The 25,812-nt window shown below is 49.4% G+C and overlaps 8 protein-coding genes across 8 annotated transcripts; 6 read left to right on the top strand and 2 right to left on the bottom strand.

Annotated features, from left to right (window-relative positions):
• Positions 1–672: 672 nt before the first annotated feature.
• Positions 673–2,257, top strand: EDB91DRAFT_1248056 (P-loop containing nucleoside triphosphate hydrolase protein; the record flags this gene model as incomplete). The annotated part of the gene is made up of 4 exons (XM_041322884.1): positions 673–690; positions 758–974; positions 1,024–1,432; positions 1,486–2,257. 4 exons carry the CDS (start codon positions 673–675, stop codon positions 2,255–2,257), a joined length of 1,416 nt encoding a protein of 471 aa, XP_041177633.1.
• An 853-nt stretch (positions 2,258–3,110) lies between these two features.
• EDB91DRAFT_1248055 (P-loop containing nucleoside triphosphate hydrolase protein) lies at positions 3,111–4,685 on the top strand (the record flags this gene model as incomplete). The annotated part of the gene is made up of 4 exons (XM_041322883.1): positions 3,111–3,128; positions 3,185–3,410; positions 3,460–3,868; positions 3,923–4,685. 4 exons carry the CDS (start codon positions 3,111–3,113, stop codon positions 4,683–4,685), a joined length of 1,416 nt encoding a protein of 471 aa, XP_041177632.1.
• Positions 4,686–5,089: 404 nt separating this feature from the next.
• On the bottom strand, positions 5,090–8,233 carry EDB91DRAFT_1081781 (kinase-like domain-containing protein; the record flags this gene model as incomplete). Its single annotated transcript, XM_041315411.1, has 8 exons — positions 5,090–5,295; positions 5,339–5,592; positions 5,650–5,778; positions 5,833–6,030; positions 6,078–6,320; positions 6,416–6,530; positions 6,582–6,754; positions 6,810–8,233. The coding sequence occupies 8 exons, from the start codon at positions 8,231–8,233 to the stop codon at positions 5,090–5,092; spliced, it is 2,742 nt and encodes a 913-aa protein (XP_041177631.1).
• A 117-nt stretch (positions 8,234–8,350) lies between these two features.
• EDB91DRAFT_1281048 (uncharacterized protein) lies at positions 8,351–10,194 on the top strand (the record flags this gene model as incomplete). The annotated part of the gene is made up of 7 exons (XM_041324731.1): positions 8,351–8,521; positions 8,569–8,646; positions 8,669–8,809; positions 8,857–9,252; positions 9,311–9,345; positions 9,396–9,635; positions 9,688–10,194. The coding sequence occupies 7 exons, from the start codon at positions 8,351–8,353 to the stop codon at positions 9,824–9,826; spliced, it is 1,200 nt and encodes a 399-aa protein (XP_041177630.1). The 3' UTR covers positions 9,827–10,194.
• A 1,910-nt stretch (positions 10,195–12,104) lies between these two features.
• EDB91DRAFT_1281024 (sulfide-quinone oxidoreductase) lies at positions 12,105–13,874 on the top strand (the record flags this gene model as incomplete). The annotated part of the gene is made up of 9 exons (XM_041324730.1): positions 12,105–12,189; positions 12,239–12,380; positions 12,473–12,651; positions 12,674–12,832; positions 12,878–13,410; positions 13,463–13,566; positions 13,621–13,642; positions 13,713–13,745; positions 13,810–13,874. 9 exons carry the CDS (start codon positions 12,105–12,107, stop codon positions 13,861–13,863), a joined length of 1,311 nt encoding a protein of 436 aa, XP_041177629.1. The 3' UTR covers positions 13,864–13,874.
• Positions 13,875–16,438: 2,564 nt separating this feature from the next.
• On the top strand, positions 16,439–18,599 carry EDB91DRAFT_331691 (sulfide-quinone oxidoreductase). The gene is made up of 9 exons (XM_041326886.1): positions 16,439–16,912; positions 16,962–17,077; positions 17,137–17,144; positions 17,196–17,554; positions 17,601–18,133; positions 18,193–18,296; positions 18,352–18,373; positions 18,441–18,473; positions 18,537–18,599. Exons 1-9 carry the CDS (start codon positions 16,798–16,800, stop codon positions 18,588–18,590), a joined length of 1,344 nt encoding a protein of 447 aa, XP_041177628.1. The 5' UTR covers positions 16,439–16,797; the 3' UTR covers positions 18,591–18,599.
• Positions 18,600–19,618: 1,019 nt separating this feature from the next.
• EDB91DRAFT_1201805 (fatty acid desaturase-domain-containing protein) lies at positions 19,619–21,124 on the top strand. Its single transcript, XM_041320667.1, has 5 exons — positions 19,619–19,731; positions 19,781–20,259; positions 20,318–20,430; positions 20,479–20,758; positions 20,806–21,124. The coding sequence occupies exons 1-5, from the start codon at positions 19,689–19,691 to the stop codon at positions 21,040–21,042; spliced, it is 1,152 nt and encodes a 383-aa protein (XP_041177627.1). The 5' UTR covers positions 19,619–19,688; the 3' UTR covers positions 21,043–21,124.
• A 1,023-nt stretch (positions 21,125–22,147) lies between these two features.
• On the bottom strand, positions 22,148–25,058 carry EDB91DRAFT_1130770 (uncharacterized protein). Its single transcript, XM_041318623.1, has 9 exons — positions 24,792–25,058; positions 24,463–24,738; positions 24,371–24,412; positions 24,043–24,322; positions 23,365–23,992; positions 23,207–23,310; positions 22,590–23,141; positions 22,429–22,537; positions 22,148–22,375 (listed from the first exon to the last, which is right to left on the bottom strand). The coding sequence occupies exons 1-9, from the start codon at positions 24,961–24,963 to the stop codon at positions 22,244–22,246; spliced, it is 2,295 nt and encodes a 764-aa protein (XP_041177626.1). The 5' UTR covers positions 24,964–25,058; the 3' UTR covers positions 22,148–22,243.
• Positions 25,059–25,812: the final 754 nt, after the last annotated feature.

The following is a 25,812-nucleotide window of genomic DNA, read 5'->3' as shown; positions in this document are numbered from 1 at the left end:
CCATGAGGGTGCGAAGAAGGATGAGAGGAAGATTCAAGAAGAGGATTTATTATTAAATAATTAACTACATATGTATTAGACTCATTCGATGGGATCATGATGAGCGCTGAGCATCCATGAGCTCTTCTTTCCCGCTTCTTTTCCCGCTTCTATGTAATTGTCATCCTGTCAGGCTTCACAGTCAAACATAATTCTTGCACAAGTTGCAAGAGCCAGTGCACGCACTGTGAGCAGCAAAGAAGATATTCAAATTGACTTCCTTCTTCTAGTCGTCCACCAGGAAACGGGTACTAATAGCGAGCTTTTTGGCAATTCCAATGGCTAGTGCTACTTATAAATGACTTAACCTTTTATCATGTTCATCCCAAGATCATGGGCGGTCACAGTGAGTCCTGACCACACACATGCAACATGCTGGCACTGAATCAGAATCCATGTGTTCAAATAGCTGCTGAAGCGCTGACAGGCTCGAAACACACATGCTTGGAACATGCTGAATCCGTGTGTCCGATCGAGTTTCAAATCTAGCACCGACATTGTTTTGATGAACTAGGGGATACATGAAGACAAATCTCAGTCTCTGACTTACCCTGAAATATTGCACGCGCAAGTCAAGACACGCTTCTCACTGGTCTTCTCTCTCTCTCGAATCGAGTCATCTTCCAGTTTGCAATGTTGGTATCATATACTGTAAGCCGTGTCTAGCTTTTCCTCAGCGTAAGGTTAACTTGAAATCTCAACACCTCACTCACACTAGGGTTCTGCTGGCTCCAAGTATCCCGAGGAAGTTTCAAACACATGCAATGTCGTCATTTTCGGAGAAGCAGGAGCTGGCAAAAGCTCCTTAGTCAATCTGATCACTAGAACAGAGACAGCACCGACATCCTACAACCCTACAACCGCAACCAACGTGTACGAGCATGTCATCCGGAGCCAAGACAAGACATTGAGGGTAAAGCTTTTCGATACAGCTGGTCAGTGCAGGTCACCGCTCTTGGTAAGTGTTACTGAACTAGGTTGCAGGTCTTGATCGGGGCTCTGAGAGCACAGTCCCCGACGGGGAAGCCCGGAGAATCTTGAAGGAGCTTCTTCAAACACTTCTGGAGCAAGATGGCATCCATCTCCTCATGTACTGTGTGCACGGCACTAGAGAGATCAAGGCGCTCTGCTGCAACTACGAATTATGTCACTCCGAAGTTAAGGGAAGGGTTCCAATGGTCCTTGTCGTTACGGGTCTGGAAGACAAACAACCAGAAATGGAAGAATGGTGGAATAACAACGAGAGATCCATCTCCGATCTCAGTATGACCTTTGCTGGCCACGCATGTATCACCGCGTTGACCATCGACGAAGATGCGACAGATAAGCTCAAGCAGCGCCACGGCCAGTCATACCATGCCGTCAGCAAGCTTATCGAGGAGTGTCGTGCAAGGTAACATGTTATCAGATGCTCTTTGTGCCGCGTTTTGCTCATACTGTATGTAGGAAACAAATTGTGGTCTTTGGGGAGACGGGGGGAGGCAAGAGTTCACTCATCAATCTCATGGCGGGAAAGAATGTAGCATTCGTATCTTCCGACATGGGACGCTGTACGCTGCACTGGGAAGAGTACACCATCGACATCGGCGGCGAATCCTATAAGGTGTTCGATACCGTTGGACTCGAGGAACCCCAACTAGGGATCAAAGAATACCTCGAATCTATTGACAGCGCCTATGAACTGGTTAAGAAATTGGATGCAGAAGGCGGCATTGATCTGCTTCTATTCTGTATTCGCGCCGGCAGACCCACCGCCACAATCCAGAGCAATTACCGGCTCTTCTACGAATTCCTCTGCGAGAAGAAGGTTCCTATTGTTCTTGCGATCACAAATTGCGAAAGAGAGCAGAGGATGGAGGACTGGTGGGGAAGAAACCAGGGTACCTTGGAACGATACCAGATCGAGGTCGCTGGTCACGCGTGCATTACCGCTGACGTCAAGTCGGATAGCAGACATCAAGCCCTTTATGAAGAATCGCGCGTCGCGATTCGCGACCTTGTGAAGAAGCATATTTCCGACGAGCAGAAGCCAGCATGGATAGGAGGGGAAAACCTGTTCGTGTCGTTGATGCGTAGGCTGAAGGAGTTGCTTGAAAGGAATTCGCGCCTGAGGAGGAAGGATGTCGCCTCTCGCCTTACGAAGCGTTGCGGTATATCTAAAGAGGTCGCAAAACAGCTGGCTGATATGATCAAGTATGACGCCGTAGCCGTTGGGTGATCACCTTGCTTGTAGACTTGGTCCCCGCTGATACGATACCCTACATAATTTAAAGGATTGACAGCTGACAGAAACTTTTTCCCGAGGTAAGGTGTGCTCGACTGGCTGAAATTCATTCCTTCATCATATCGATGTAGGGTATGGCGAGGTTCAAGCACTCAAAATATATGTCTGCATCGAGAATGTGTGCAGCACTGTGAACAGTCCAGTTTCCAGCCCCAATCTCCCCAAAAATACTGGCGTAACGACCACGATGCGCTTGAGCACGTGATCCTTTATACTTCTCATCCGATTCCTTCAGGGTCGTTAGTCCCCTAGCCAGCCCCCCAGAAGAATGCAGATAGTCTATCAAGGTGGTTCAAATACATGCACGCCACTGCCCGACGAATTTGGAATCTATCTAAGTTTGTATGTCTCCGCGTCCACCATGCCTCCATGTCGTCCTCGTCCTCAGTGAGGCACGTTACTACGATGATCATTGATGACTATGGGAACTCGCGGCTGATTTAGTAACACAACTGGCAGTTGCTCATCTGCAGCGCACTACTCACTGCAACGTGCTGACTCCATGTGGAAGTAATCGATCTTCAAGCTTAGGTTCAATATCAGTATTCAAATCCGGCAGTTGGCGGCAGACGCGCTAACACTGCCTGACAGGATACGGATGTGCAGAACATGCTGAATCCATGTGTCCGACTGATCTTCAAATCTGGCGCCTGGACGCACCGACGTTGTTCCAACGAATTGAAGGACACATTATAAGACAAGTCTGACAACACTCAACGGATCCCAAGCCAAAACGCGCCTTTCCTTTTTTTTCTGTCTCTCGAGTGGAGTCGCGTTCAAGTTTGCAATGCCAGGATCATCTACTGTAAGTGGTGTGTAGTTCTTCCTCAGCATATAATTAATACTGATGCCTCATGCCAGGGTGCTGCTGGCTCCAACCGTGTCGAGGAAGCTTCAGACACATGCAATGTTGTTATTTTCGGAGAAGCAGGAGCTGGCAAAAGCTCATTGGTCAATTTGATCGTCGGGACGGACGCAGCACCAACATCCTGCGACACTTTGGGATGTACAACTGGGACTGACTTGTACATGCATGACATTCGAATTCGAAACAAGACCTTGAAGCTAAACCTTTTTGATACAGCTGGTCTGTGCAGGTCGCCGCTCTTGGTGGGTATTATTGAACTAGATTGCAGGTCTCGGTGAGGGCTCTGAGGGCACAGTCCCAGACGAGGTAGCTCAGAGAGGTCTGGAGAAGCTTCTTCGAAAACTTACGAAGAAAGATGGCATCCATCTGCTCATGTACTGTGTGCACGGCACGAAAGGGATCAAGGCGCTCTGCCGCAACTACGAAATATGCAACTCCGAAGTTGAGGAAAGAGTTCAAATCGTCCTTGTCGTTACAGGTCTGGAAGACAAACAACCAGAAATGGAACAATGGTGGAAGGACAACGAGCAAACCATCTCACACCTCGGGATGACCTTTGCTGGTCACGCATGCATCACCGCACTGAACATCGAGGATGCCTCAGGTAGGCACAAGCAGCGCCACGACCAGTCATACCACGCAGTGCGCAAACTTATCGAGGAGTGTCGCGCAACTAGGTACGGTGTCTTCGAATATTCTTTGCGACACGTTTTGCCAACATTGTTAAATAGGCAGAAGCCTAAAAATATTGTAATCTTCGGGGAGACAGGGGCAGGGAAGAGTTCACTCGTCAACCTCATGGCGGGAAAGGAGGTGGCAGTCACATCTCCTGACACGCGACGCTGTACGCTACACTGGAAAGACTATACCATCGGCTTCGGTGGCAAGTCTTATAAGGTGTTCGATACCATGGGAATCGAGGACCTGCAGCTGGGAATGGCACAGTTCCTCGAGTCTGTAGGAAACGCCTATAAGCTCATCGCGGAATTGGACCGACAAGGCGGCATTGATCTGCTTCTGTTCTGCTTTCGTGCCGGCAAATACAATCTTACTGTCCAGCGAAATTACCGACTCTTTCACGAATTCCTCTGTGACAAGAAGATTCCCATTGTTCTTGTGGTCACGAACCTTGAAAGAGAGGAGAGGATGGAGGACTGGTGGGATAGAAACCATGATAACTTCGAACGATATGGGATCCAGGTCACGGGTCACGCGTGCATCACCGCCGCCAATGGATTGGATGGCCGACACAGAACCCATTATAAGGAATCACGCATCACGATCCGCAACATTGTAAGGGAGAGTATTACCGACGAGCACATACTGGCATGGATAGGAGGGAAAAGCCTGTTCGTGTCGTTGATACGTAAGCTGATGTCGCTACTTGCAGGTCATTTGCGTGTGAGGAGTGCACATCTTGTCGTTTGCCTCGTGGAGCGTTGCGGTATCTCTCGCGAAGTCGCAAAAGAGTTGGCTGATACGATCCAGAAGTAGCTACCTGACCTCCTCTTGTCGAAAATCACAGTCAGGCTTGTAGACTCTGTCCTCGTTGATATGTTGTGCTACATATAATTTAAGGGATCGACAGCCGACAAAGACTTTCTCCGAGGTAGGTCGTGTTTGTTTTACTGATCTGAAGAATGATTGAAAATTGACAACAATCATTCCGAGCATCATGGGGTGGCGAGAACAAAAAAAAGACCATTAATCATGCATGCATGCATTCCACACCGAGAATGTATGCAGTGAACCGTTTAACCAAATATGTCATCTAAGTGATCTACTCCACCTAAAATGTGCTGTGCTGTGTGCGTATAGCTAGGAAACAGAAAAAAGGATACGAAAGCGCGCAGATCGACAAAGCACAATAGATGCGTGCAAGAAAGATGAACGGGGGGTTAGGAGTACGGCAGACCTCCTCCGGCTGTCGCGTTGCTCCCTCCACTTGCATGTCGCCCCCCTCCTGTCCGCCGTGGGCCACGACCACTGTATGGTGGACCGGAGCCCATGGGAGCCATAGGTCGTGGTGGTAGATGAGCAGGATGGTCCATGGCACGAGGAGCTTGACGTGGCGGATGCATCCCACGGGAAGGATACCCAGCGCCTGTGGGGTGGTGGCGGTGGGCGCCCGAAAGGGGGTTGCTGACCGCCGGGATGCTGACCACCGGGATGTTGGTTACCAGAATGCTGGCCACCACCTTGATGCTGCAACAACGCGGACACGATGACAGGCGGCGGCGGCGGACCTGGGCGGTGCGGCGGGCCGCGAGGATAGAACGCTGGTGGTTGATGTGGCAGAGGGTGTGGTCTGAAGTAGCCGTCGGGAGGCATGATACCCGGTGGCGGCTGATTGCGTCGTCCGCGCTTATCAAATTCGTGCGAGGCTTCATATGATGGAAGACTGCGGATGGATAAGAGGTAAAACAGAACGAGCACAAAGAAAATCAGTGATGCTCACGTTTTGGGGTCAGCAGGGAGTGGGTCAGTCCAGAAATAATCGTGGTCAAGGGCTTGCGAGGCAGTGATACGATCTCTTGGATTGCATGTGAGGAGCTTATCCAGGAGGTCACATGTCTCGGCGCCGATACTTGAAAAGCACAATTAAGCATACACTGAAAACGTCAAGCAGATGATAGCTGACCTTTCATATGCTGCTCTCAACTTCTTGGAGTAAGTCTGATTGAACCGCTTGACACCCTCGCACCCTGGTAGTGCATCGTAATTTGGCCACGTATGCTGATTCGGCGTGCCGCACAACTGCCAAATCTTCTCCAATTGGTCAATGTCCGACGATCCAGGAAGAATTGGCCTGCGCATGAACATCTCTCCGAGAACGCATCTGCAGAGCATGAGTCCAAACAAACAGCCCAAAAGATGTCGACAAACCCTATACCCCAGATATCTACTTCTCCGCCGTACTGTCGCGCGCCGAGCAGTAGCTCTGGAGGACGGTACCACCTCGTCACGACACAGTTTGTGTACTTCTTTTCTCTCCCACGTTGATCCGTTATACCGTGGATGACGTTCGGATCATATGCGCGTGCTAGACCGAAATCTGCTATTCGGAGCGAGCCGTTGTTATCAATGAGCAGGTTTGCAGCTTTCATGTCTCGGTGTAGGATGCTGATTCTGCGAAAAGTCATAAGACAAGATCGAGAGTGATGAAAGTGGGGACGAAACACGGTGCATATATTCCGTGCCTTCCAAAAGCTTGTTTCATGTACAATTTGATATGGCTGGGTTGGAGCTTTACGCGTTCGTTCTCTAGTAAGCCAGCAAGGTCGTGATCCATGTATGGAAACACCATGTAAACAGAGAGGGGCGAGTTTTTGCCATTACCTGGTGACATAACGTCGGTGATTATGTACAGCATACAATGTGAGCACTCACTACGGACGACGAACATATCCAAGATATCGATGATGCATGGATGGCTCATTGCCTTGAGAATTTTGATCTCGCGTAAGGCAGTTACGGGCATGCCCTCCTTCTCATTATGCATAAGGATACGTTTGAGAGCTACAAGGCGCCCGGATAGGCGCTGAACTGCTTTGTGAACCTCTCTGAGCAAGGTGAGCAGTCGCGTTCAGTAGCAAGTGAAACAGGCCCGATACATACCCAAAAGTACCTTCTCCGAGTTTAGCAGTGGCATCATAGTCGCTTTGCTGACCACAACCTAAAAAGACATGACCGTATGCCTCTAGCTCTTGCTTCCTCGTACGCTGCATAGGAGCACGTTTCCGCTTCTGCTCTACAAGTGGTAGTCTTGGCGTTGCGTCCACCGCGGTATCCTTCTTCTCTTTCACCAGCTCTTCATGAGCAGATGGAAGAGGAAGTGGCGATGGCGAGTGGTCGTCTCTAGGTGCTGGAGGCCGTTTCAAAGGAATTGCAATCGAGATGGCCGCATGAGGAGGTAAAGTATCATCTTTGGGCCGCTCAGGGGTGGGGGCGGGGGGCGGGGAAGAAGGCGGAGGTGGTGGTGTGTGGGGAACATGTACAGGACTCATCGCCGAAGGTGACGGAGGACACTGGGAAGGGTGATGGGATATACCGGGAGAAACAGGACGATATTGGTCGTCACGGTCATCATCGTGAGCACGCGGTGCCGCGGAACGGTAACTCTCCGTATGGTAGGAATCGCGATCGGTATCGCGTCCTCCTTCAATGTGACTTGGGTGTTCCCTATCATAAGAGTCCCATGAACGGTCGCGACGCGGTGAGTGGCGCATAGGACGACGGAAACGGTCGTCATTCCGCGAGTAGTTGTCATTTTCTAACGGTGCCGCCCAACGATTATGGTCATCATGACGGGCGCGTTCCCAGCCCCCATCACGCATTCTTTGGTCATGGAGCCTGTCTACGCCATAGTCACGACGAGGTGGGCTATAATTAACCGCCGGAGATCGACGTGAAGGTAATCTGTGTTTTCCCCGGTGTGAAGACGAAGAGGAGGACGGGGAACGAGAGCGGTCGGGTGAATGAGATGACAAGGAAGAAATATCGCGTTCCCTTCCATATACACGACCGTCATATCTATCCCGCGCTGGGATATAGGTGTCATGAACAGGCCTGTAAGGGTCCCGCGGAAGGTCCCGTGGAGGGGGACGACGGTCGCCTTCTCTACTATATGAAGGCTGCCAATGATCATCCACTCGAGCGCCACCCCTTTTGCGGGATTGTTCATAGTGACTCCTAGACCTAATACTGCGGTGGTCATCTTCCCGAATGCGCCTCTCGTCGTCCTCGGATCTCTCATAGACCACAGGACCATGCCTTCTGTCCATCATAGGACTAATTCTCTGAGTAGAAGGACCGGGAACATCTGCACCATTTGTTTTCTTCTTGAAAGGAAACTTGACCTTGACCTCGAACTTTGAAGGAGCAGGTTTAGGTGGCAGGGGAATCATTGGGTGTGCTAGTGGAGAAGGTGGCGAGGAGTCATCGACTTCGCCTTCCTCTGGGGAAGATGTAGTAAGTCTCTTTGCCGGACGTTCATTATGAAGTCTATCTTGTGCTGTCCGCTTGTTGGAAGAGTGAAGCATTGACGAAAGGACGAGTGTAACAAACAACTTCCCTCTTCCCCGAGAAAATGGTTCGCTGACGTAATATCAATATTACATTTCAATGGTCCCGAAGTCTTTGTCAGTTAACCGTTACCCATGGCGCTATCTAACGATGACCAGATCAAAGAGATTATTGTTATTGGTGCAGGCGTAGTCGGCCTTACCACTGCCTTGAGAATACAGGCCCAAGGCGCTTACCGTGTCACAATCGTTGCAGAGACCTTCCCAACAGATCCAAAGTCGAGCAGGTACACGAGTCACTGGGCGGTAAGTAGTCATCTTACCAGACAATTGAGGCTGATGTTGAACCATAGGGTGCACACCATGTCAGTCATGCTTATGACGATCAAAGACAGCGAAGTATGCTGCTTTCTGACCGCCTGAACATACATGTCACACGCTCGTCATACAGAGCTTGATCAAGAAACCTTCCATGCTTTATGGAAGCTATCAGAACCAGGTGGTGAAGCCGAGGGTTGTTTCTTGCGGCATACCCAAACTGAATACCACGGAGACGATCTCCTTGATGCTGAATGGCTTCATTACATGCCAGATGTATGACACAGACTCAGATTCACGGCCGTCATTCTAACTCGTATCAGTTTAAATATCTAGAGAGTAACCAACTTCGTGGTCCAGCAAAGATGGGTTTCTCATTCAGCACCGTAACCATGAATACCCCAGCCTACCTTAACTGGCTTATGTCTTCTTTCCTTGCAAAAAACGGGACCATCGTGCGTGCGTCCCTGCAGCACATCAGTCAACTCCTCGAGCGGGGAACCAGTCCATACACGGGTGCTCAGTCGTACCGTGATGTTGACGCTCTTGTCATCTGTGCTGGTCTTGGCGCCCGCACGCTAGGAGGCGTTGAAGATAAAGACGTACATCCAATTCGCGGGCAAACCGTGCTACTTAGAGCTCCTTGGATCAAGTTCGGGAGGACCATGACCGAGGCTGACGGTACGTACACTTACACGATGCCAAGGAGCAACGGTGATGTGCGTTTTCTCAGTATCATGCACGATCTGTCACGATCTGTCCTGACTACTTCTATAGGTGCTGTGCGGCGGCACGAGAGTACCCAATGATTGGTACATATTTCTGTCAACTTTTCCTTTAGTCACGTTCTCAGCTACTATAGGTACCCAATTCCGCGTCCTGAAATAACTGAGGACATTCTTGCACGTGCCCTGCAACTCACCCCGGAGCTCGCACCCCCACAGACGCGCGTTGACCGTGAGCCCACCGTCGAGGACCTTCGCCCCATCATTATTGAGCCAGGTTGCGGCCTACGCCCCGGGAGAAAGGGTGGCATCAGGCTCGAAGTCGAGTGGGTTGACGCGCCCACGCGAGGTAAGGTGCCTGTGGTGTTTAACTATGGGTGAGTAACGTCATACCCGCCCATGCTACCCTAATAATGTCCCCATATCTAGACACTCCGGTTATGGCTTCTTGTCGTCGTGGGGCTCAGCAAACATGGCCTTGGATCTGCTAGAAGGCGCCCTCAAGACGGGTGCTCCAGCGGATGCCATTCCTGGCGTTGATGGTCTGCCTGAGAATCCAGGAAACTGAGGTTTTGAGGTGGGAGAACAATTTATTGCACTGGCGACGCAAGGGGAGGGGTGAATGATTCTATGAATGTAGATTTGGGTGTACGCCAAACGATATCGAAAGTACAATGCGACGTTTGAAGATATTGCAAGGCCGAATATTGAAGTACTGGGATCGACCATGAAACGAGATCTTGGATTGCGTGGACTGTCCATTTCATCCATAAGTTTGTATGAATCAATGCTTGGACTGGCCGCCATGGAGGATCGACTGCAGAGTCAGCACTATCTAAGGCCTCCTTAAGTATCGCTATGAATCAGTGCTTGAACAGTCCTTACGTGGTGAATGGGTCGATGATCGTCGTATGAAAGGAGAAGTTATCATTTCAAATTGTTCCCGATGATGGAATCGACCTGCTTCGCAAGGTCACTGATATTGTACAAAGTTCGAAAGCAATAAGTATGCAGTCCATGGCCGCGGTGGAAAGTGCCCTCAAGATGGATAAATACAATTGATATATGCAACGTACAAAGCCCAATCACGAAGTACAGACCTGCGGCGCTGTCCGCGTGGCACGTGTCAAGCCCAACCTCGTACCCTTCACCCAGATCGTCTCGTATAGTCTTCCTCACCTTTTCCCGTCGCATTTCAGTAGCTTGAACTGCCTCTGTCGTGCACGGGTCAGAGCCTGACCAGGGTGATGACGAAACTATGCCTTACCGTCGACCGAATCGCTCTCCTCCGCTGTAGCATCTTCGAAATCTTTGTACCGCCTCGGAAACTGGCCTTCGGGTGGGGTCTGTGGGAAAGAGGGGAACTCTTGCCACCTTCCTTCTTCAAGGTCAGCGAGGACGGCAGCATTTTCCACTGGGGTGGATTTGTCAAAACTGAATCACATCAGTACAAGCCACGTGGCTGATGTACCGGTACTAGTCGAAATGGCAACCGGGTTCGGACACGACCCAAATCTCCCCTTGATCACCAGTGAAGGGCATCTTCTGCACTCATACCCTTGATGTACTCAGGAGTTGAGCCATCCGCGAATGTCGCATGCACCACCCGAGCCTCTTTATGTACCAGCACGGTCTTCAGAAGAAATGTGAGATGTAACTATGGAGTTCTTCAACAAGAGACAGGAACTCTGCTTTGTGCCCCATTTCGTGGTTCCCTGAGATGAGCAACTAAAGTTAGCTTTAGACCCTCAACCTTACCAGAAGTCAGATCGGTACTTCAAAATTTACCGAGCTGATCTTTTTTCGCTAGACTTTAGTACTTCCGAGGCCGCAGTACTACTTAGTGCTGAGTCTTGCACGAAGGGAAAAGTAACACGTTCTCTACGTTTGTATCCCCTTCTGAAAAGGATGTCGGACACAGTGATGCAATTCCTACCCACTGGTCCACCGGGATAATAACAGAAGAACTTCCCCCAATCCGCCATGTCATCTTTGGATCTCTCATAGAGCACACCATGCGCTCTGTCCACCATACTTTGGACTAATCCTAAAGACCGGGAGTATCTGCATCTGCTGACTGCACCGTTGGTTTTCTAGGAAAATTGACCTTAATCTTGAACTTGGAAGTCAGAGGACGTGTCTAAACTGAGCTGGTTTCGGTGACAGAACTATTGTTGGGGGTGCGTCTTTCCTCGCGAAAAACGGGACTATTCTGAGTGTGTCCTGCAGCACATCAGTCGACTTCCCGACGTTGGAGTGGGGAACAATTGGAGAAACCTCGGTAGTGGCTAAAAAGGAAATCCCCTTTCCCTTCACCAGAACAGACGACCACCAGCAGACCTGGAATTTGACTTTCTCTAGGACCTGTATATGCTACAACTGTAAAATCAGCGAAGATGTGCACCCCGACTCTGGAACGACAGTTGAAGTGCTTGGTATTTCTCAGAAGAACCGCTGGCAACAGATCGTCAAGGAATTCCGTATCGTCTTCGGACCACTTATTGGTGTACTCGGACAATCACTCGAGTACTCAGCCGAGGACCCCGGACCCTTTACCTTCATACATTGGTGGAGCAGTTGAGCACTTCGCCATGATGTCAGCTCCAAAAAAAAAGCGACCCCAGCCTCTCATGTGGTATGGACTTCCTGACTTCACTACAGTTGCAGTGTGCACAATTTTTCCCCGTGACTATCCGCAGGCTTATTTATCAGCTTATGCTCATGAATTCGCAATGCTTGCACATGCGGGTACCAATTCAGAATAAATATCACTTGCGCAACACTTCGTTCGTTCTCTCACCACTATCCTGTCGAAGATGTTGGCTACTTGTGCACGTGTAACAGCTATGCGCACTCGACAGTCTCTCGCTCTGGCTAGGTATGCTAGTACGAACACCATGGAAAAGTTTCGAGTGCTTGTCATCGGAGGAGGTGCACCAAATCGACGGAGTTCTTTGAATGGATGTTAATTAGTCTTCAGGCTCCGGTGGGTTGACTGTCGCCAACCAGATATATAACCGGTTCAAGGCTGCTGGAAGGCCTCTGAACCCAGGAGATGTGGTGGTTCTCGACGCAGCAAACTATCACTACTACCAAGTAAGCAGAACCAATAATTCGCTCATGTGAGCTACTGCTTAATGGCGCCTCCTTTCAAGCCTGGCTGGTGATGTTTCTATACACTGGCTTTGTGGTTTGAACCTGACCTATCTTCCAGGACTTTGGTCGGTGCTGGTCTTCGTCCCAAAACAGACTTCAAACGACCACTCGCCTCCCTGTTCCCGCCACATATTATGCATATCGCAGAGAATGTCAAATCATTCTATCCGGAGACCTCGTCAGTCACGACAACGTCGGGTCGGACAATTTCATATGATTCGCTTGTAGTGGCGGCCGGTTTGAAGATAAACTGGGACAGCATCGCTGGCTTGCCGCAGGCTCTCGCCTGATCCTTCCTCGGGTGTCTCATCAATCTACTCATATGATACCTGCGACAAAGTTTGGCATGATGTAGACGCTCTCAGGTCTGGAAATGCCATTTTCACCCAACCTGCAGGTATCATCAAATGCCCAGGAGGTGAGTCTAATTGTTCTCTGGATAGTGGCTATTGACGTCTTGTAGCTCCACAGAAAATCATGTGGATGGCCTGGGACAACTATCACAAATCTGGTCGAGGGAATAACATCAACATCGAGTTCATGAATGGCATGCCAACCATGTTTAGCGTCAAGAAGTATTCGGATGCCCTGAACGCCCTTCGCATCGAGCGTGGTATCGGAGCCGAGTTCCAGCATAACTTGGTTTCCATTGATGCGGCAAACAAAAAAGCAACTTTCAAGAAGGCTGACGGTTCAACCGTCGATCGTGATTTCACCCTCCTTCATGTCACGCCACCGATGGGACCGCTTGATTTCATCAAAGGAACGTCCATTGCTGATCCCACGGGCTGGGTAGAAGTCGATCAGGCCACTCTCAGACATGTCAAGCCTGAGTTTGGAAATATATTTGCCTTGGGTGACTGCTCTTCCCTGCCCACTAGCAAGACTGCTGCGGCTATTACATCTCAGGCCCCTGTCTTAACTGAAAACTTATTTTCGGTGATGGATACCGGGAAAGTTAGCAGCGCCAAGTACGATGGCTACACCAGTTGCCCGGTCCGTCGACCTCCTTACAATCTTGTCAACTTACCAAGTAAACTTCTTTTAGCTCTTCACGGGGTACGGGGAATTGATGCTAGCTGAATTCAAGTATGGATTCGAGCCTAAGGAGAGTTTTGCCAATTATCTGGGTGACCAGACAAAGCGGAAAAGGTTTGTCATTTGTATTCCACTTGCGTCATTGCATTCAACCTACCAAATCTCCAGATTGTTCTATCACTTCGGAAAGGTACGGTATTCAATTTGAGCAGCGGCTCTTAAAACGGGGCACAGCTAAAAGTTGTCTGTGTCATACTTAGGATCTTTTCCCTTGGGCTTACTGGAACCGTATGGTGAGTCATCTTGGAACCCTTCGCAAACGACCCTTGATGTCTTATTCCGCGCCGTACGCCACAGCTTCACGGAAAATGGTTCGGCCCCTCCGGACCATTCCGTCCCAAGTTTGTATGATGAGGAGTTATCGGAAATCATATTAGTACAGACTCATAGTATTTTCATAAATGAATTGGCATGTATGTCCCCTCCATTGTCGCTGCATGTGCCGTTCTCCCTTTCTGTTCGTAGTACGAAATGTCACTCCACAAATATCCACGGGTTCATCAGCATTGCCTTGAGATACCTCAGTGAGGTACCTAGAACCCTATCTCATGGTGAAGGGTGTGGTATAATGTTATGTTTTCGCGTTTGCTTGAGGCAAGATGTCTATTTCCCCCTCTCTCATTCGATCAGCCACGGACCTTCAATGGAAGCAGGGGAAGTCGCAAAGCGCGCAGTCATCAAACGCCACGGTTTCGCATACGAATAGGCACTGAACAACATGAGGTAGATCTCGAGAAGCGCGTATTGACATACAAGAAATACTGTAGGTCCTAACATTACCTGGGTACCTCCACGTGAAAAAAGAGAATATGACTGTCACGTCCGGTCTTAATAGTATGCTGGCCACCCAGGGGGGTTTGCAGATGGTTCTACGCCGAGCAAACTTGAAGTGAGATGAACCGCGAATGTGAATAGGTGCACATGAAAGCGTGGGGAGGTCAATCAGCATTGATTCTTGCTCAAGACAGAGGGTAGCGGTCGTCACTGCTGAGCGAACAATCAATAGAGTTAAGGTTGGTGTGACGTTCATCTCATAAAACTCATGTTCTGAACACTACTTGCCAGTTTCCACCCCAATGGAAGGGACCGCTCCCTTTGGTCGTTATACTGCAGGCCGTTCCCGAAAGATATTGAGCTTCTGCTGCTTTGGTCTATAGAGTTGATGGTATTCAATTCAAGATCATCCCGAAGAACGAGCTGCAGAACTCTGGGAGAGTCTTGACCGTGTTGTGAAGCGGCAGACCGTAGAGGCAATGAGCTGTGACAGCATGGGCTGCTTGGTTAAGCAACTAAAGTAGACTTATTGACCAGGCTTATGATGTAAAACTACTCACTTTGTATTGGGAGACAGGAAATTGTCGTATTCGTGAACTGACGCGCATTCGACATAGTACATGCCATGCTGATGCTGAGAGACATCGGTGTCCATGATATTGCAAAGTGAAACCTTCAATCACATGATGCCACGTTGAAAGGCGAGCACACATCCCACCATCCTTGACCGATTTACCACCAAGAATGACGCTTCAACAGTATACACGTCATCGTTGAAAGGCATCGAGAACACGCCCTGAACCCCAGATCCAACTGCCTACGCACCACAGCACATGAATCATTGACAAACGCGTACAACAGGGAACACCGAGCCGACAGGAACTGTAGGATCTATTCGCGTTGTTGCCTGCTGCGCGTTGAAAAGCGTAGGTTACTGGGACTTGTCCACACTAGTGCTGTAGAACGAAATGCGGGACCAAGAAGTATTCCGAGTTTCCATGTCCACGAAAATATTATCAGCGCTCTTACCTCAAATCTGCCCTGCAGTGTAAGGAAATAGGGTCGAAGCTGCGCGCAGTCAAGCAAAATCGTCAATTGAAATAAATTTGTCTTCGGTACATAGTACATACAGCTGTGACGTTCAACGTTTGAACTCCATTGAAGTTCGGGAGACAGACAGATATCGTGAGTAAATATTACATCGTCAGAAATCCGTAGTGGTGAATAGGACAACTGTTGTGCACTCTTCTTATAGAAGGCTCTTGGATATGCTATATCTTTGAATCGTATGTGGGTTCACCAGTGACCGCAAGATCCACGGAGTTTCTGTGGATAAATCACAGAAGGACCATCCTCTCTGGATTGTGCGGATAATCTGAATTACAGACCATCCCCGTGGATTTTCAGATAATCTCAGAAGAACTCCAATGCGCCCCGTCATCCTCGGATCTCTCACAGACTACGGGATGTGTTATATCCATCATATGAACAACTCTATGAGTAGAGGGACTAGAGACTGCACCATTGGTTTTCGTCTTGAAAAGAAACTTGACCTTAATCTTAATCTTGGAAGAAGCTGGTTACCGCGACAGAGAAATTGTTTAGGGTGCGTCTTTCCTCGCAAAAAAACAGGACTACTATTCTGAGTGTACGCCAGTCAACTTCTCGAGCGCGGAACCATTGGGGAACCAGTACGGCGTGGTGACCAGAAGGGAAATCCCCACCCTTCACCATGACTGACCTTCTGAACACCAGCAGACCTTGAGTTCGATTTTCTGAAATCTCTATGACATATATGTACTACAACTGCAAAATCCCGGAGGTACCGATAAACGTCTCAGACTTAGAATGACAGCTGAAGCGCTTGGTGTTTCTCAGAATGGCCGCCACCGCTAGCAACAGATCGTTATGGGATTCCGTATCGTCTTGGGCCTTAGATTGACGTACACGGACAATCACTCGAGTACTCTGGCAAAGAGTTCAACACTTCGCCAAGCCCCAAAAGAACCCAGCCTCTTATATGGAGCAACCGTGGAGTTATGGATACGCCGACCTTGCCCCGACCTCATTAGAATTGCAGTGTGCGCATCTTTTGCTCGTGACAATATCCGCCTTGGAAGCAACTGCCACGCGTAACGTTGCTAATTTGACCCCCGGTTACGCATAACGGGTGTTTAGTTGCTACTAGAACTTGTCAGAAAAAATGGTGAAAGACTTGCTACTGACATTAGCTGATACTGTGGGAAGTGCTTCCCCCCAATCCGTGATATCAACACCGAGGATGGACCAAGCATGGTGCCAGGAGCGAGCGCAACACGTCGTCCGTGATGCGGATCAATGACCTTGACTAGTCGCTAATTTTTGACATGTCACGATGGTGAGCTGCCCAGTGGCTAATCAGTCGAAAGTGGCAACCTGTCACGCTCGACCCCCTCTTGCGCATGCACCAATTCAGAATAAATACCACTTACGCAACACTTCGTTCGTTCTCTCACCACTATCCTGTCGAGGATGTTGGCTACTTGTGCGCGTGTAACAGCTGTGCGCGCTCGACAGTCTCTCGCTCTGGCTAGGTATGCTAGCACGAACACCACGGAAAAGTTTCGAGTGCTTGTCATCGGAGGAGGTGCACCAAATTGACGGAGTTCTTTGAATGAATGTTGATTGGTCTTCAGGCTCCGGTGGGTTGACTGTCGCCAACCAGATATATAACCGGTTCAAGGCTGCTGGAAAGCCTCTGAACCCAGGAGATGTGGTGGTTCTCGACGCAGCAAACTATCACTACTACCAAGTAAGTAGAATTAACAATTCGCTCATGGGAGCTACTGCTTAATGGCGCCTCCTTTCAAGCCTGGCTGGTGATGTTTCTATACACTGGCTTTGTGGTTTGAACCTGACCTATCTTCCAGGACTTTGGTCGGTGCTGGTCTTCGTCCCAAAACGGACTTCAAACGACCACTCGCCGCCCTATTTCCACCACATATTATGCATATCGCAGAGAATGTCAAATCATTCTATCCGGAGACCTCGTCAGTCACGACAACGTCGGGTCGGACAATTTCATATGATTCGCTTGTAGTGGCGGCCGGTTTGAAGATAAACTGGGACAGCATCGCTGGCTTGCCGCAGGCTCTCGCTGATCCTTCCTCGGGTGTCTCATCAATCTACTCATATGATACCTGCGACAAAGTTTGGCATGACATAGACGCTCTCAGGTCTGGAAATGCCATTTTCACCCAACCTGCAGGTGTCATCAAATGTCCAGGAGGTGAGTATAATTGTTCTCTGGATAGTGGCTACTTACCGTCTTGTAGCTCCACAGAAAATCATGTGGATGGCCTGGGACAGATATCAAAAATCTGGTCGAGGGAATAACATCAACATGGAGTTCATGAATGGCATGCCAACCATGTTTAGCGTCAAAAAGTATTCGGATGCCCTGAACGCCCTTCGCATCGAGCGGGGTGTCGGAGCAGAGTTCCAGCATGACCTAGTTTCCATTGATGCGGCGAATAAAAAAGCAACTTTCAAGAAGGCTGACGGTTCAACCGTCGATCGTGATTTCACCCTCCTTCATGTCACACCGCCGATGGGACCGCTTGATTTCATCCGAGGAACGCCCATTGCTGATCCCACGGGCTGGGTAGAAGTCGATCAGGTCACTCTCAGACACGTTAAGCCTGAGTTTGGAAATATCTTTGCCTTGGGTGATTGTTCTTCCCTGCCCACTAGCCGAACCGCGGCCGCTATTACATCTCAGGCTCCTGTCTTAACTGAAAACTTGTTTTCGGTGATGGATACCGGGAAAGTTAGCAGCGCCAAGTACGATGGCTATACCAGTTGTCCGGTCCGTCCACCTCCTTACATATTGTCAACTAAATAAATTCCAATGTAAACTCCTTTTAGCTTTTCACGGGGTATGGGGAATTGATGCTGATCGAATTCAAGTATGGATTCGAGCCCAAAGAGAGTTTTGCCAATTATCTGGGTGACCAAACAAAGCGGAGAAGGTTTGTCAACTTGTGTTCCCCTTGCATCATTACATTCAACATGCCAAATCTGCAGGTTGTTCTATCACTTTGGAAAGGTACGGGATTCAATTTGCGCAGCGACTGTTAAAACGGGGCACGGCTTATTGTCTGTGCCACACTTAGGATCTTTTCCCGTGGGCTTACTGGAACCGTATGGTGAGTCTTTTGGAACCCTTCGCATGCGGCTCTCAGTGTCTTATTCCGCACCGCACGCCACAGCTTCACGGAAAATGGTTCGGCCCCTCCGGACCATTCCGTCCCAAGTTTGTATGATGAGGAATTATCGGAAATCATAGCAGTATCCGTTTGAGGACTCTATTTTCATGAATGAATCGGCACGTATGCCCTCTCCGTCGTCGCTGCATGCCAGTCCGTTCCTCCGTTCTGTTCGTAGTACGAAAGATCACAAATATCCATGGGTTCATCAGCATTGCCTTAAGATACCACAACCCTATCCGAATGCGAGCAAGAGGTGTCGGGTTGTTGACATGTTTCTGGTGTCCGAAGTAAATAACAACGTCTGCTTGGAAACCAGCGGAAACAGATGTTTTGAAAGCTCCGGGCCGTTCCTTCCAACGTCCCAAGGAGATACATGTGTGCACGGCTTCGGGGACTCTCCACGCTCTTGGAAAATGTATACTTATGTGCAACATTTGGTTTCGAAAGCACGATATGCGTATATATTGCACTTCCTCGTGTCGGATGCAATTCCTACATCTGTGTCCATCTATCACAACTTATAAAGGTCCTTCTCCCCAGCACGAGCAGCATGGGAAGTCGCGAAACATAATAGAATGCCACGGCTTCGCACTGGGCAAGTATGAACAGCAGAAGATCTCACCAAACGCACTTTAGCTGAGGACCGACACCTGTACTAGTTGTGGGTTAGCATGGACGGGATTTCATGCATGATCGAGTCTGGAGACATACACGAAACGTTTGACTGTAGATTTAACGTTGCCTGGGTCCCTCTGAGAAGCTCTCGAAATTTCCAATAACGAAGAAATTAGACGCGCTCGGGTTCACGCGGCCACCTGAGGTATTCTGCGAGTCTTCACGAATGGAGTGAGACGAACCGTCAACATGAAAAGGTGCGCGTGGAAGTAGGAGAGCAGACATAATGCACACCTTCAATGTTACATGTTAGGTCAAGAATGACCAGCGCAGCTCTATAAGCTTCGTTTCGACGTCTTCTGTTAATGGACGAGTGAGCTTAGAGAAGTGATCACTTGCACAATTGCTACCGAACCGGACTTTCAACTATTTCCAAATTTATGATCGAAGAATTCGGTTACTCTCACCTTCACGGGTGTTCACTGACCATTAATTCACGTTCGTTCGTTCGTAGACGACGCAGCCTGGACAGGCTCCATGGAAGCACAAGCAGTTTGCAAAAGCACAGGGTCAAAGATCGGTAATTTAGTTCTTAAATCGTCTTCGACGAGCTGATTTTTTTTGGCTAGACTTCAGCTACTTCGGCGGTGCCGAGTCTTTCACGGAAGGAAGACGTTCTCTACGTCGGACAACCGTTGCTTCTCCTTCTGAAAAGGATGATGGTGTATCTTACCCCGGTCCGCCGCAAGACCCCGCTGATTTCCTGTGGATAATGACAGAGGAACCCCACCGCTCACGGCGTATGGCGATCATGAAAGCGCACCCTGAAGTAACGAAGCTCATGGGCTACGAGCCTCTCACAAAATACGTCGTACTAGCCGTCGTGTCACTTCAGCTCTACCTTGCCGTGTATCTTCGACACACCCATCCGCTCTCTTTTCGCTTCTTGTTTCTCGCATACGCCGTGGGCGGAACCGCAAACCAGAATCTTTTCCTCGCCATTCATGAGATCACGCACAATCTGGCATTCAAGGGCATCAATGCAAACAAGGCTCTTGCTGTCTTCGCGAACTTACCTATTGGTGTACCTTATTTCGCTGCGTTCAAGGTGTGTGACACGTGTGTGTAAGCAAACGTGGGCTGATAGGTGCTGCGGGCGCGTCCAGAAATACCACATAGAGCACCACAAACATCTTGGAGAGGAGGGGATAGACACTGATCTCCCCACAAATTTTGAACTGCTTTGTTTGAATAACGTTCTTGGAAAGACCTTTTTCGCGTGAGTAGGGCGTCATCTAGTATGTAACTCGACTCACCCATGTTTCAGGACGTTCCAGATTTTCTTCTATGCCCTGAGACCTGGCTTGGTCAAAATGCAAACGCCCAACCGATGGCATTTGTACAATGTAGTTGTGCAGCTTCTTGTTGATTATCTCCTGGTACGCACCTTCGGCGTGCGCCCCATACTATACCTGCTCTTCTCGAGCTTCTTTGCCGGAAGTCTGCATCCATGTGCAGGACACTTCATTGCCGAGCATTATGTATGGGATGGTCTCAACCAGGAGACCTACAGCTATTATGGCCCCCTGAACATTCTGGCTTACAACGTACGTCCTTTGCAACGTTTATCGCCCACTCTGACTATATTGCGTAGGTCGGCTACCACAACGAGCATCATGACTTCCCTTCCATCCCATGGACGCGTCTTCCTGCATTGCGAGCACTGGCACCAGAGTTCTACGACATCCTCCCGTCACATCCCAGCTGGCCGATGGTCATTGTGAACTTTATTCGAGATAAGGAGGTCGGCATTTTCGCACGCGCCAAACGGATTGCCAAGAACAGCAAACAGAAGCATGAGAGTTCAAGCTCAAGCAGCGATCGGGAGTGAAGCAGTGGACTAATATTTAGGTGCTTTCTTAATGGACGTTGTATATACATCGCAATAATACCTAACGCATCAATCGGCTTTGCAGAAAGGAATGTGGATCGATATTGAGTGGGGATAAGTATACTTGCGAGAGGTAAACCCTGTGAACTTATGCTTTGTTCTGAAGTTTGACTGCCAAGTGTACCCAAAATATCAAGTCCTCGCGCAATCATAGGATACCACAGTCCATGGTGACACTTCCTTCGATTGGTCTGGCTAGGGGTGACTATGGTGACATAATCCAATGCGTCCTCCATCGTAATTTGGGAAGAACACCTCATACCCATTCTCCCACGCAGTCTACCTGAGCCTTTCCTCAGAACATCACCTACCTCAGGAGTAAGAGGATGCGAAAGCCGCCGCAGAAACCATCGCGAAAGATTATACGAGTAAACAGTGGACTGTTCTTCGACGAAGGGCGCTATCGTGAGCTTTACACGCTCGTTGGCAATGCAGTTAGCTCCATCAGGCATCCGCGTCAACGCCGTCGCACACGGCCTTGTCATCACCGCATTACAATCTGCCTTCGTTCGGCGGAGGAAATCGAAGGTTTGGTGTTGGTATGCCGTTGTACGGTCGCGCCGCCCAGCCCTCTGAGTTGGGTCTGTATCCGTATTCCTCGCGAGCTCGGACTCGAACTCGATGAGGGGTGCTTGCATGCATATTAACAGTAAGTCTCTCGTTTTTTAGCGACGACGACTTATCATGCTATTAGATGGACAGCACGTCGGCGGCTCTTGAATTGTTATGGTAATTACGATCAGCATCGTGGGGGTCTCTGCATGGTACTTACATCATGGATGAAGCATCTGCGCAATGCCACAATAAGTTCTATGTCTTCTATCTCACATATTTGGAAGTTGGTGAACTGCCATTAAGACGCTGGGTCCGACTCGCACGCAGGGGCGGAAAGTCGAAGTGGATGCGAGGCCCTGCGGGATGCATTGAGTATCCCCGGTCCCGATGTTGCCAGACCAGAGGAGTCTTCTTAAGTTGCGTACTGGCATGCGGGTGGACGACAGCTTCAAGGTCAGGATATGCTTATATTTAGGGATGAGTCGAAAGCACTCCACACAAGTTTACCAAGGACACCTGTTCAATACATCCGCGGAGACATTTAAAGAAACATTTGCTAGACCACAGTTTTGACTGCGACGAGATATTATACAGGTGCAACCTCATTCTGTACTGCATTACCACTATCATGCCACTGCTGCTTATTCGTCAAACCTCGATAATCACGCAAGAGCGTGACGACATCCGGAGTCACCAAAAAGTTGTTTATGTTGAGAACCTATCAAACCTCCGTCAAACATGCGACATTTTTACATGCATCCGATCACGTACGAGAAGCCACGTTCTTAAAGCAGCCAGTCCAGCAGCTAGATGTATCATTCGCCAATTGTCCTTGATGAACGACCTCGTTCCTTCAAAGAAATTTGCAACGAATTTGTTCCTACCCCACTGTCGTATCAAACATAGAAGCACTTCGGTTGAGTAGAACGTACCGATTCAGAAATATCCAGCGGAGCCAAAGCGCCTGCATGACCTTGTCTTCATCTCTCACATCGTCTATCTCGAAAATTTCTTCTTCCCGATCAAGGATAACCCATGCGAGGACACCAAACTTATCTAGTGACATTGTATTTAGAAGATCATAGACGCGGGGACCGCCCAGACGGCATGAATATTGATCCTTGGGGAGATAAGGAGGTTGCGCTGCTGGTCCCAGTGGATCAGACCGGGGAGGGGGTGTCGGGTTTCCAGAAGCACGAAGGGAGGACGCGCGCGACAGCATGCGGGACGATATAGAACTACTGCGGGTATTTGAAAATCCCTCTGAGCCCGTACGAAGCATCGGGATATAGTACTTTGGTTTGACGTCAAGTGAATCCGCGTCAGGAAAATGTTGAGATGACACAGAAGGATTTCGTGATGGAGACAGCGTGGTTGCTGGAGTTGTGTATTTGCTGGAGTTGATATTGTTGGATGAGAAGTCGGTTACTTCTGTCGAAGCGGTCCTTGTCGAAGGTGTCATCAGCGGACGCCAGTGGGGGGATCTGTGAAGTGGCCATTCCCGTGATGCTCAGGCAGTGAACATCAATTGATTGGAGCGAAACCTTACAATGGAACATGTCCTGGTAATTGATGATGTCCTGGTAATTGACGATGTCGAGGTAGTGGAAGATATCCTGGTAATGGAAGCCGTATCGACAGGGTATAGTCATTCTACATAAGTCCGCTCAGTCTCTAATCTCATAACGGCTGCTACATATAACCTACCATATCCCACGCGAAACCTACTTCTGAATGGTCCGAGTTGAGGTGTGCGTTGAGAATCTGCTGCAGGGGAAACGTTCCGTGAAGCTCGCACAGCGGACATTTCCAGCTTTGCATTGTCGTCCGAGTCTCCTGCCGTTCTAGAGATCTATCTTCGGCGACGCAGCTGTATACGACCGTGATAGGTCTCAGAGGCGGAACACTATGAGACGTATCGATTCCAAGGGACTTGCATCGACTGAGAAATCCTTTGCGGAGGTTTCGTACCATGAAGGGAAGACGGTGTAATCTTGCGAGTCGGATGGTCGTCAGTGATATATATTCCAAAGCCTCGATCAGAGTGTCTGAGGGCAGTTCCGTAGGCGCTTCATCCCCTTTTGCGGCGTCTGATTCTGAGGACGAATCGGTTTGCTCACGAGTAATGTTGTGGGGGGGAATACCAAGGTCCACATATTCCAGTTCCTCGCTATCTTCGCGCGCAGCCGCGGGCACCGCAGATCCCTCATCGTCAGATTGTTCGCTGCTCTGGGAACTCTGGGGAGTGACAGAACGTCGTGTGTCGGGTGGATCCTTCTTCGATTTGCGTCCAAATTGAAATTTTCTAGCTGCTTTCACCTGGACGCTCGCCTCTCTACGAAATTACTGTCAGAAAGCACTCAGTTGCCACCAGTCAGGACTCACCCGACGAACTCGACAGAGTTATTGTCTGAAGATTCGTCCCTTCTCAATTTGGACAGCGTCAAGCCAATATCGACGTAGTTCAAACTCCCGTCGCTATGTTCACTTGAGCTGTCAACAAGATGATCCTGGCTGATATCCCTGTTTGCGCTGGACATCCGAGGCACGGATGAAGATGTCCTGATGCTTCTACCCTCAAACTTTCGCGCGTATTTTCCAGCAAGTGGCTCCGTATGTGTGTGAAGGCGCAGTTGTTGTGATTTAGCGGCACGGTGCTGGTATTCTGGGATGCATGAGCAGAAAACCAACCATCTAGCTTTGATACACTTACGTGCGTCATTAGTTGACTGTCTACCACGACCCCTGCGTGGGACTAGTCGGCGTGAGGCGCAAAGCTGTTGAGTCTGTACTCATTCTACATACCATCTGCCATAGATTGCCTTCCTGAACCAGCTCTGGAAGACCTCCCAGGAAAGAACGAAGCTGATTCAGACGGAAACGATCCTCTTCCCTCACGAGCCCCGGATGGAGCAAAACCTGGATTCAGTCGTCCAGAGTTCTGCGCAACCCTTGTACGGGCGACCGGACGCCTCTCTATGGGCAGCGGGAAGTCTGCGAGATCGTCTGCAAGATCAAAAGTAACTCTCTTTTTGTCAGTTTGCTGTTGGGGTTCATGGCTAGCTATCTGTTGAGCAGCATCTGATGAAAGCAATGTTATCGTCATTCATCGTTGGTTAGTTCACGCTGCTTACTAGGTCGTGCTTGATTTCTACTGATTGGTCTCTCATTCAGCTCTTGGTCTCTAGGACGTGCATCGATCCTTGCGCCACTGGCGGCAGATTTTACAGCAGATTTCCGAGCACTCTTTACCATGCGTTGGGGGACGGAGTTTGGAGCAGGTACTTTATCCTGTGGATCTGACATACCATGGATCAAGTCAAAAGTACATCGATAGCTATCGTGTCCGTCATCACCGTATCAGTGAAGTGCGTGACGACGTTTGTCGACGCACGTGGGCGTGACAGCTCGTGTTTGTGTCACGTTTTAAATTTGTACAAACGTCAATCGACTCGGACTAAGTACATGTACAGTGGAAGTTGGTCGTGGCTATCAAGTACCAGTCTCACAGGATCAAGGTGCGCGGTGTATCCCTGTGTAACTGCCCGCATGTAAATTTTTATGAAACAGCTATGGTGCCCCCAGGGCCCAGGCCCCCCAGGTGACCCGCCCATCACGATGCATCACGGTCGATCCTGGTGAATGCTCTCTCGGCTATTTTATGGAGGTTCAACTAAAAATTAATCTGTATGATAGTTCAATGACATTTTACTGTAACAATTAGCACCTATCAAGTACACCTGTCCTGTGATGAAAAAGAGGACGACCCTCCATGATGACCCGCTCTGGCCATGAGGACACTATACTGCAATTCCCCAAGCGGAATGTGGTGGTTACTGACCGTGCCTAAGGCAGCCGGATCGATCATTTACTCTACTCTTTCTTACATAGAGCACTCCTATATTCATTTCCAGCACTAGGATCCTCGAGTCCATCTTCCCTCGAGAGCCCAAACTGCGTGAGCAGCAATACACCGTCGGCGACGTCATTTGCATGCGGAAGACTCATTATGTCAGCATTCGGATGCGGCATTCGAATTTCAAACCAAGCGGATGTCCTTGCTGAGACATCCGAGTGCATCCATAGGGGTACATTCAATTCACTGCAGCGCATTTGATTCATTCAATTGAATCAAGTCGAAACTCCGTACGCCTT

Source organism: Suillus paluster, assembly GCF_016628075.1.
Source record: "Suillus paluster strain FC165 chromosome Unknown EDB91scaffold_23, whole genome shotgun sequence".
In the NCBI taxonomy this organism is placed as follows: domain Eukaryota; kingdom Fungi; phylum Basidiomycota; class Agaricomycetes; order Boletales; family Suillaceae; genus Suillus; species Suillus paluster.
Note: the sequence above shows the minus strand (reverse complement) of the source record. Positions and strands in the feature narration are given on the sequence as shown.

Coding starts and splice junctions, on each gene's coding strand:
- EDB91DRAFT_331691 (XM_041326886.1), top strand. CDS start 16,798: ATGTTGGCTACTTGTGCGCGTGTAACAGCTGTGCGCGCTCGACAGTCT. Junction 17,555..17,600: donor TGTCATCAAATGTCCAGGAG/GTGAGTATAATT, acceptor ACCGTCTTGTAG/CTCCACAGAAAATCATGTGG. Junction 18,474..18,536: donor GGGCTTACTGGAACCGTATG/GTGAGTCTTTTG, acceptor CGCACGCCACAG/CTTCACGGAAAATGGTTCGG.
- EDB91DRAFT_1201805 (XM_041320667.1), top strand. CDS start 19,689: ATGGAAGCACAAGCAGTTTGCAAAAGCACAGGGTCAAAGATCG. Junction 20,260..20,317: donor CTTATTTCGCTGCGTTCAAG/GTGTGTGACACG, acceptor GGGCGCGTCCAG/AAATACCACATAGAGCACCA. Junction 20,431..20,478: donor CTTGGAAAGACCTTTTTCGC/GTGAGTAGGGCG, acceptor CCCATGTTTCAG/GACGTTCCAGATTTTCTTCT.
- EDB91DRAFT_1130770 (XM_041318623.1), bottom strand. CDS start 24,963: ATGTCAGATCCACAGGATAAAGTACCTGCTCCAAACTCCGTCCCCCAA. Junction 24,413..24,462: donor AAGGCAATCTATGGCAGATG/GTATGTAGAATG, acceptor CACGCCGACTAG/TCCCACGCAGGGGTCGTGGT. Junction 23,993..24,042: donor AACTCTGTCGAGTTCGTCGG/GTGAGTCCTGAC, acceptor GTAATTTCGTAG/AGAGGCGAGCGTCCAGGTGA.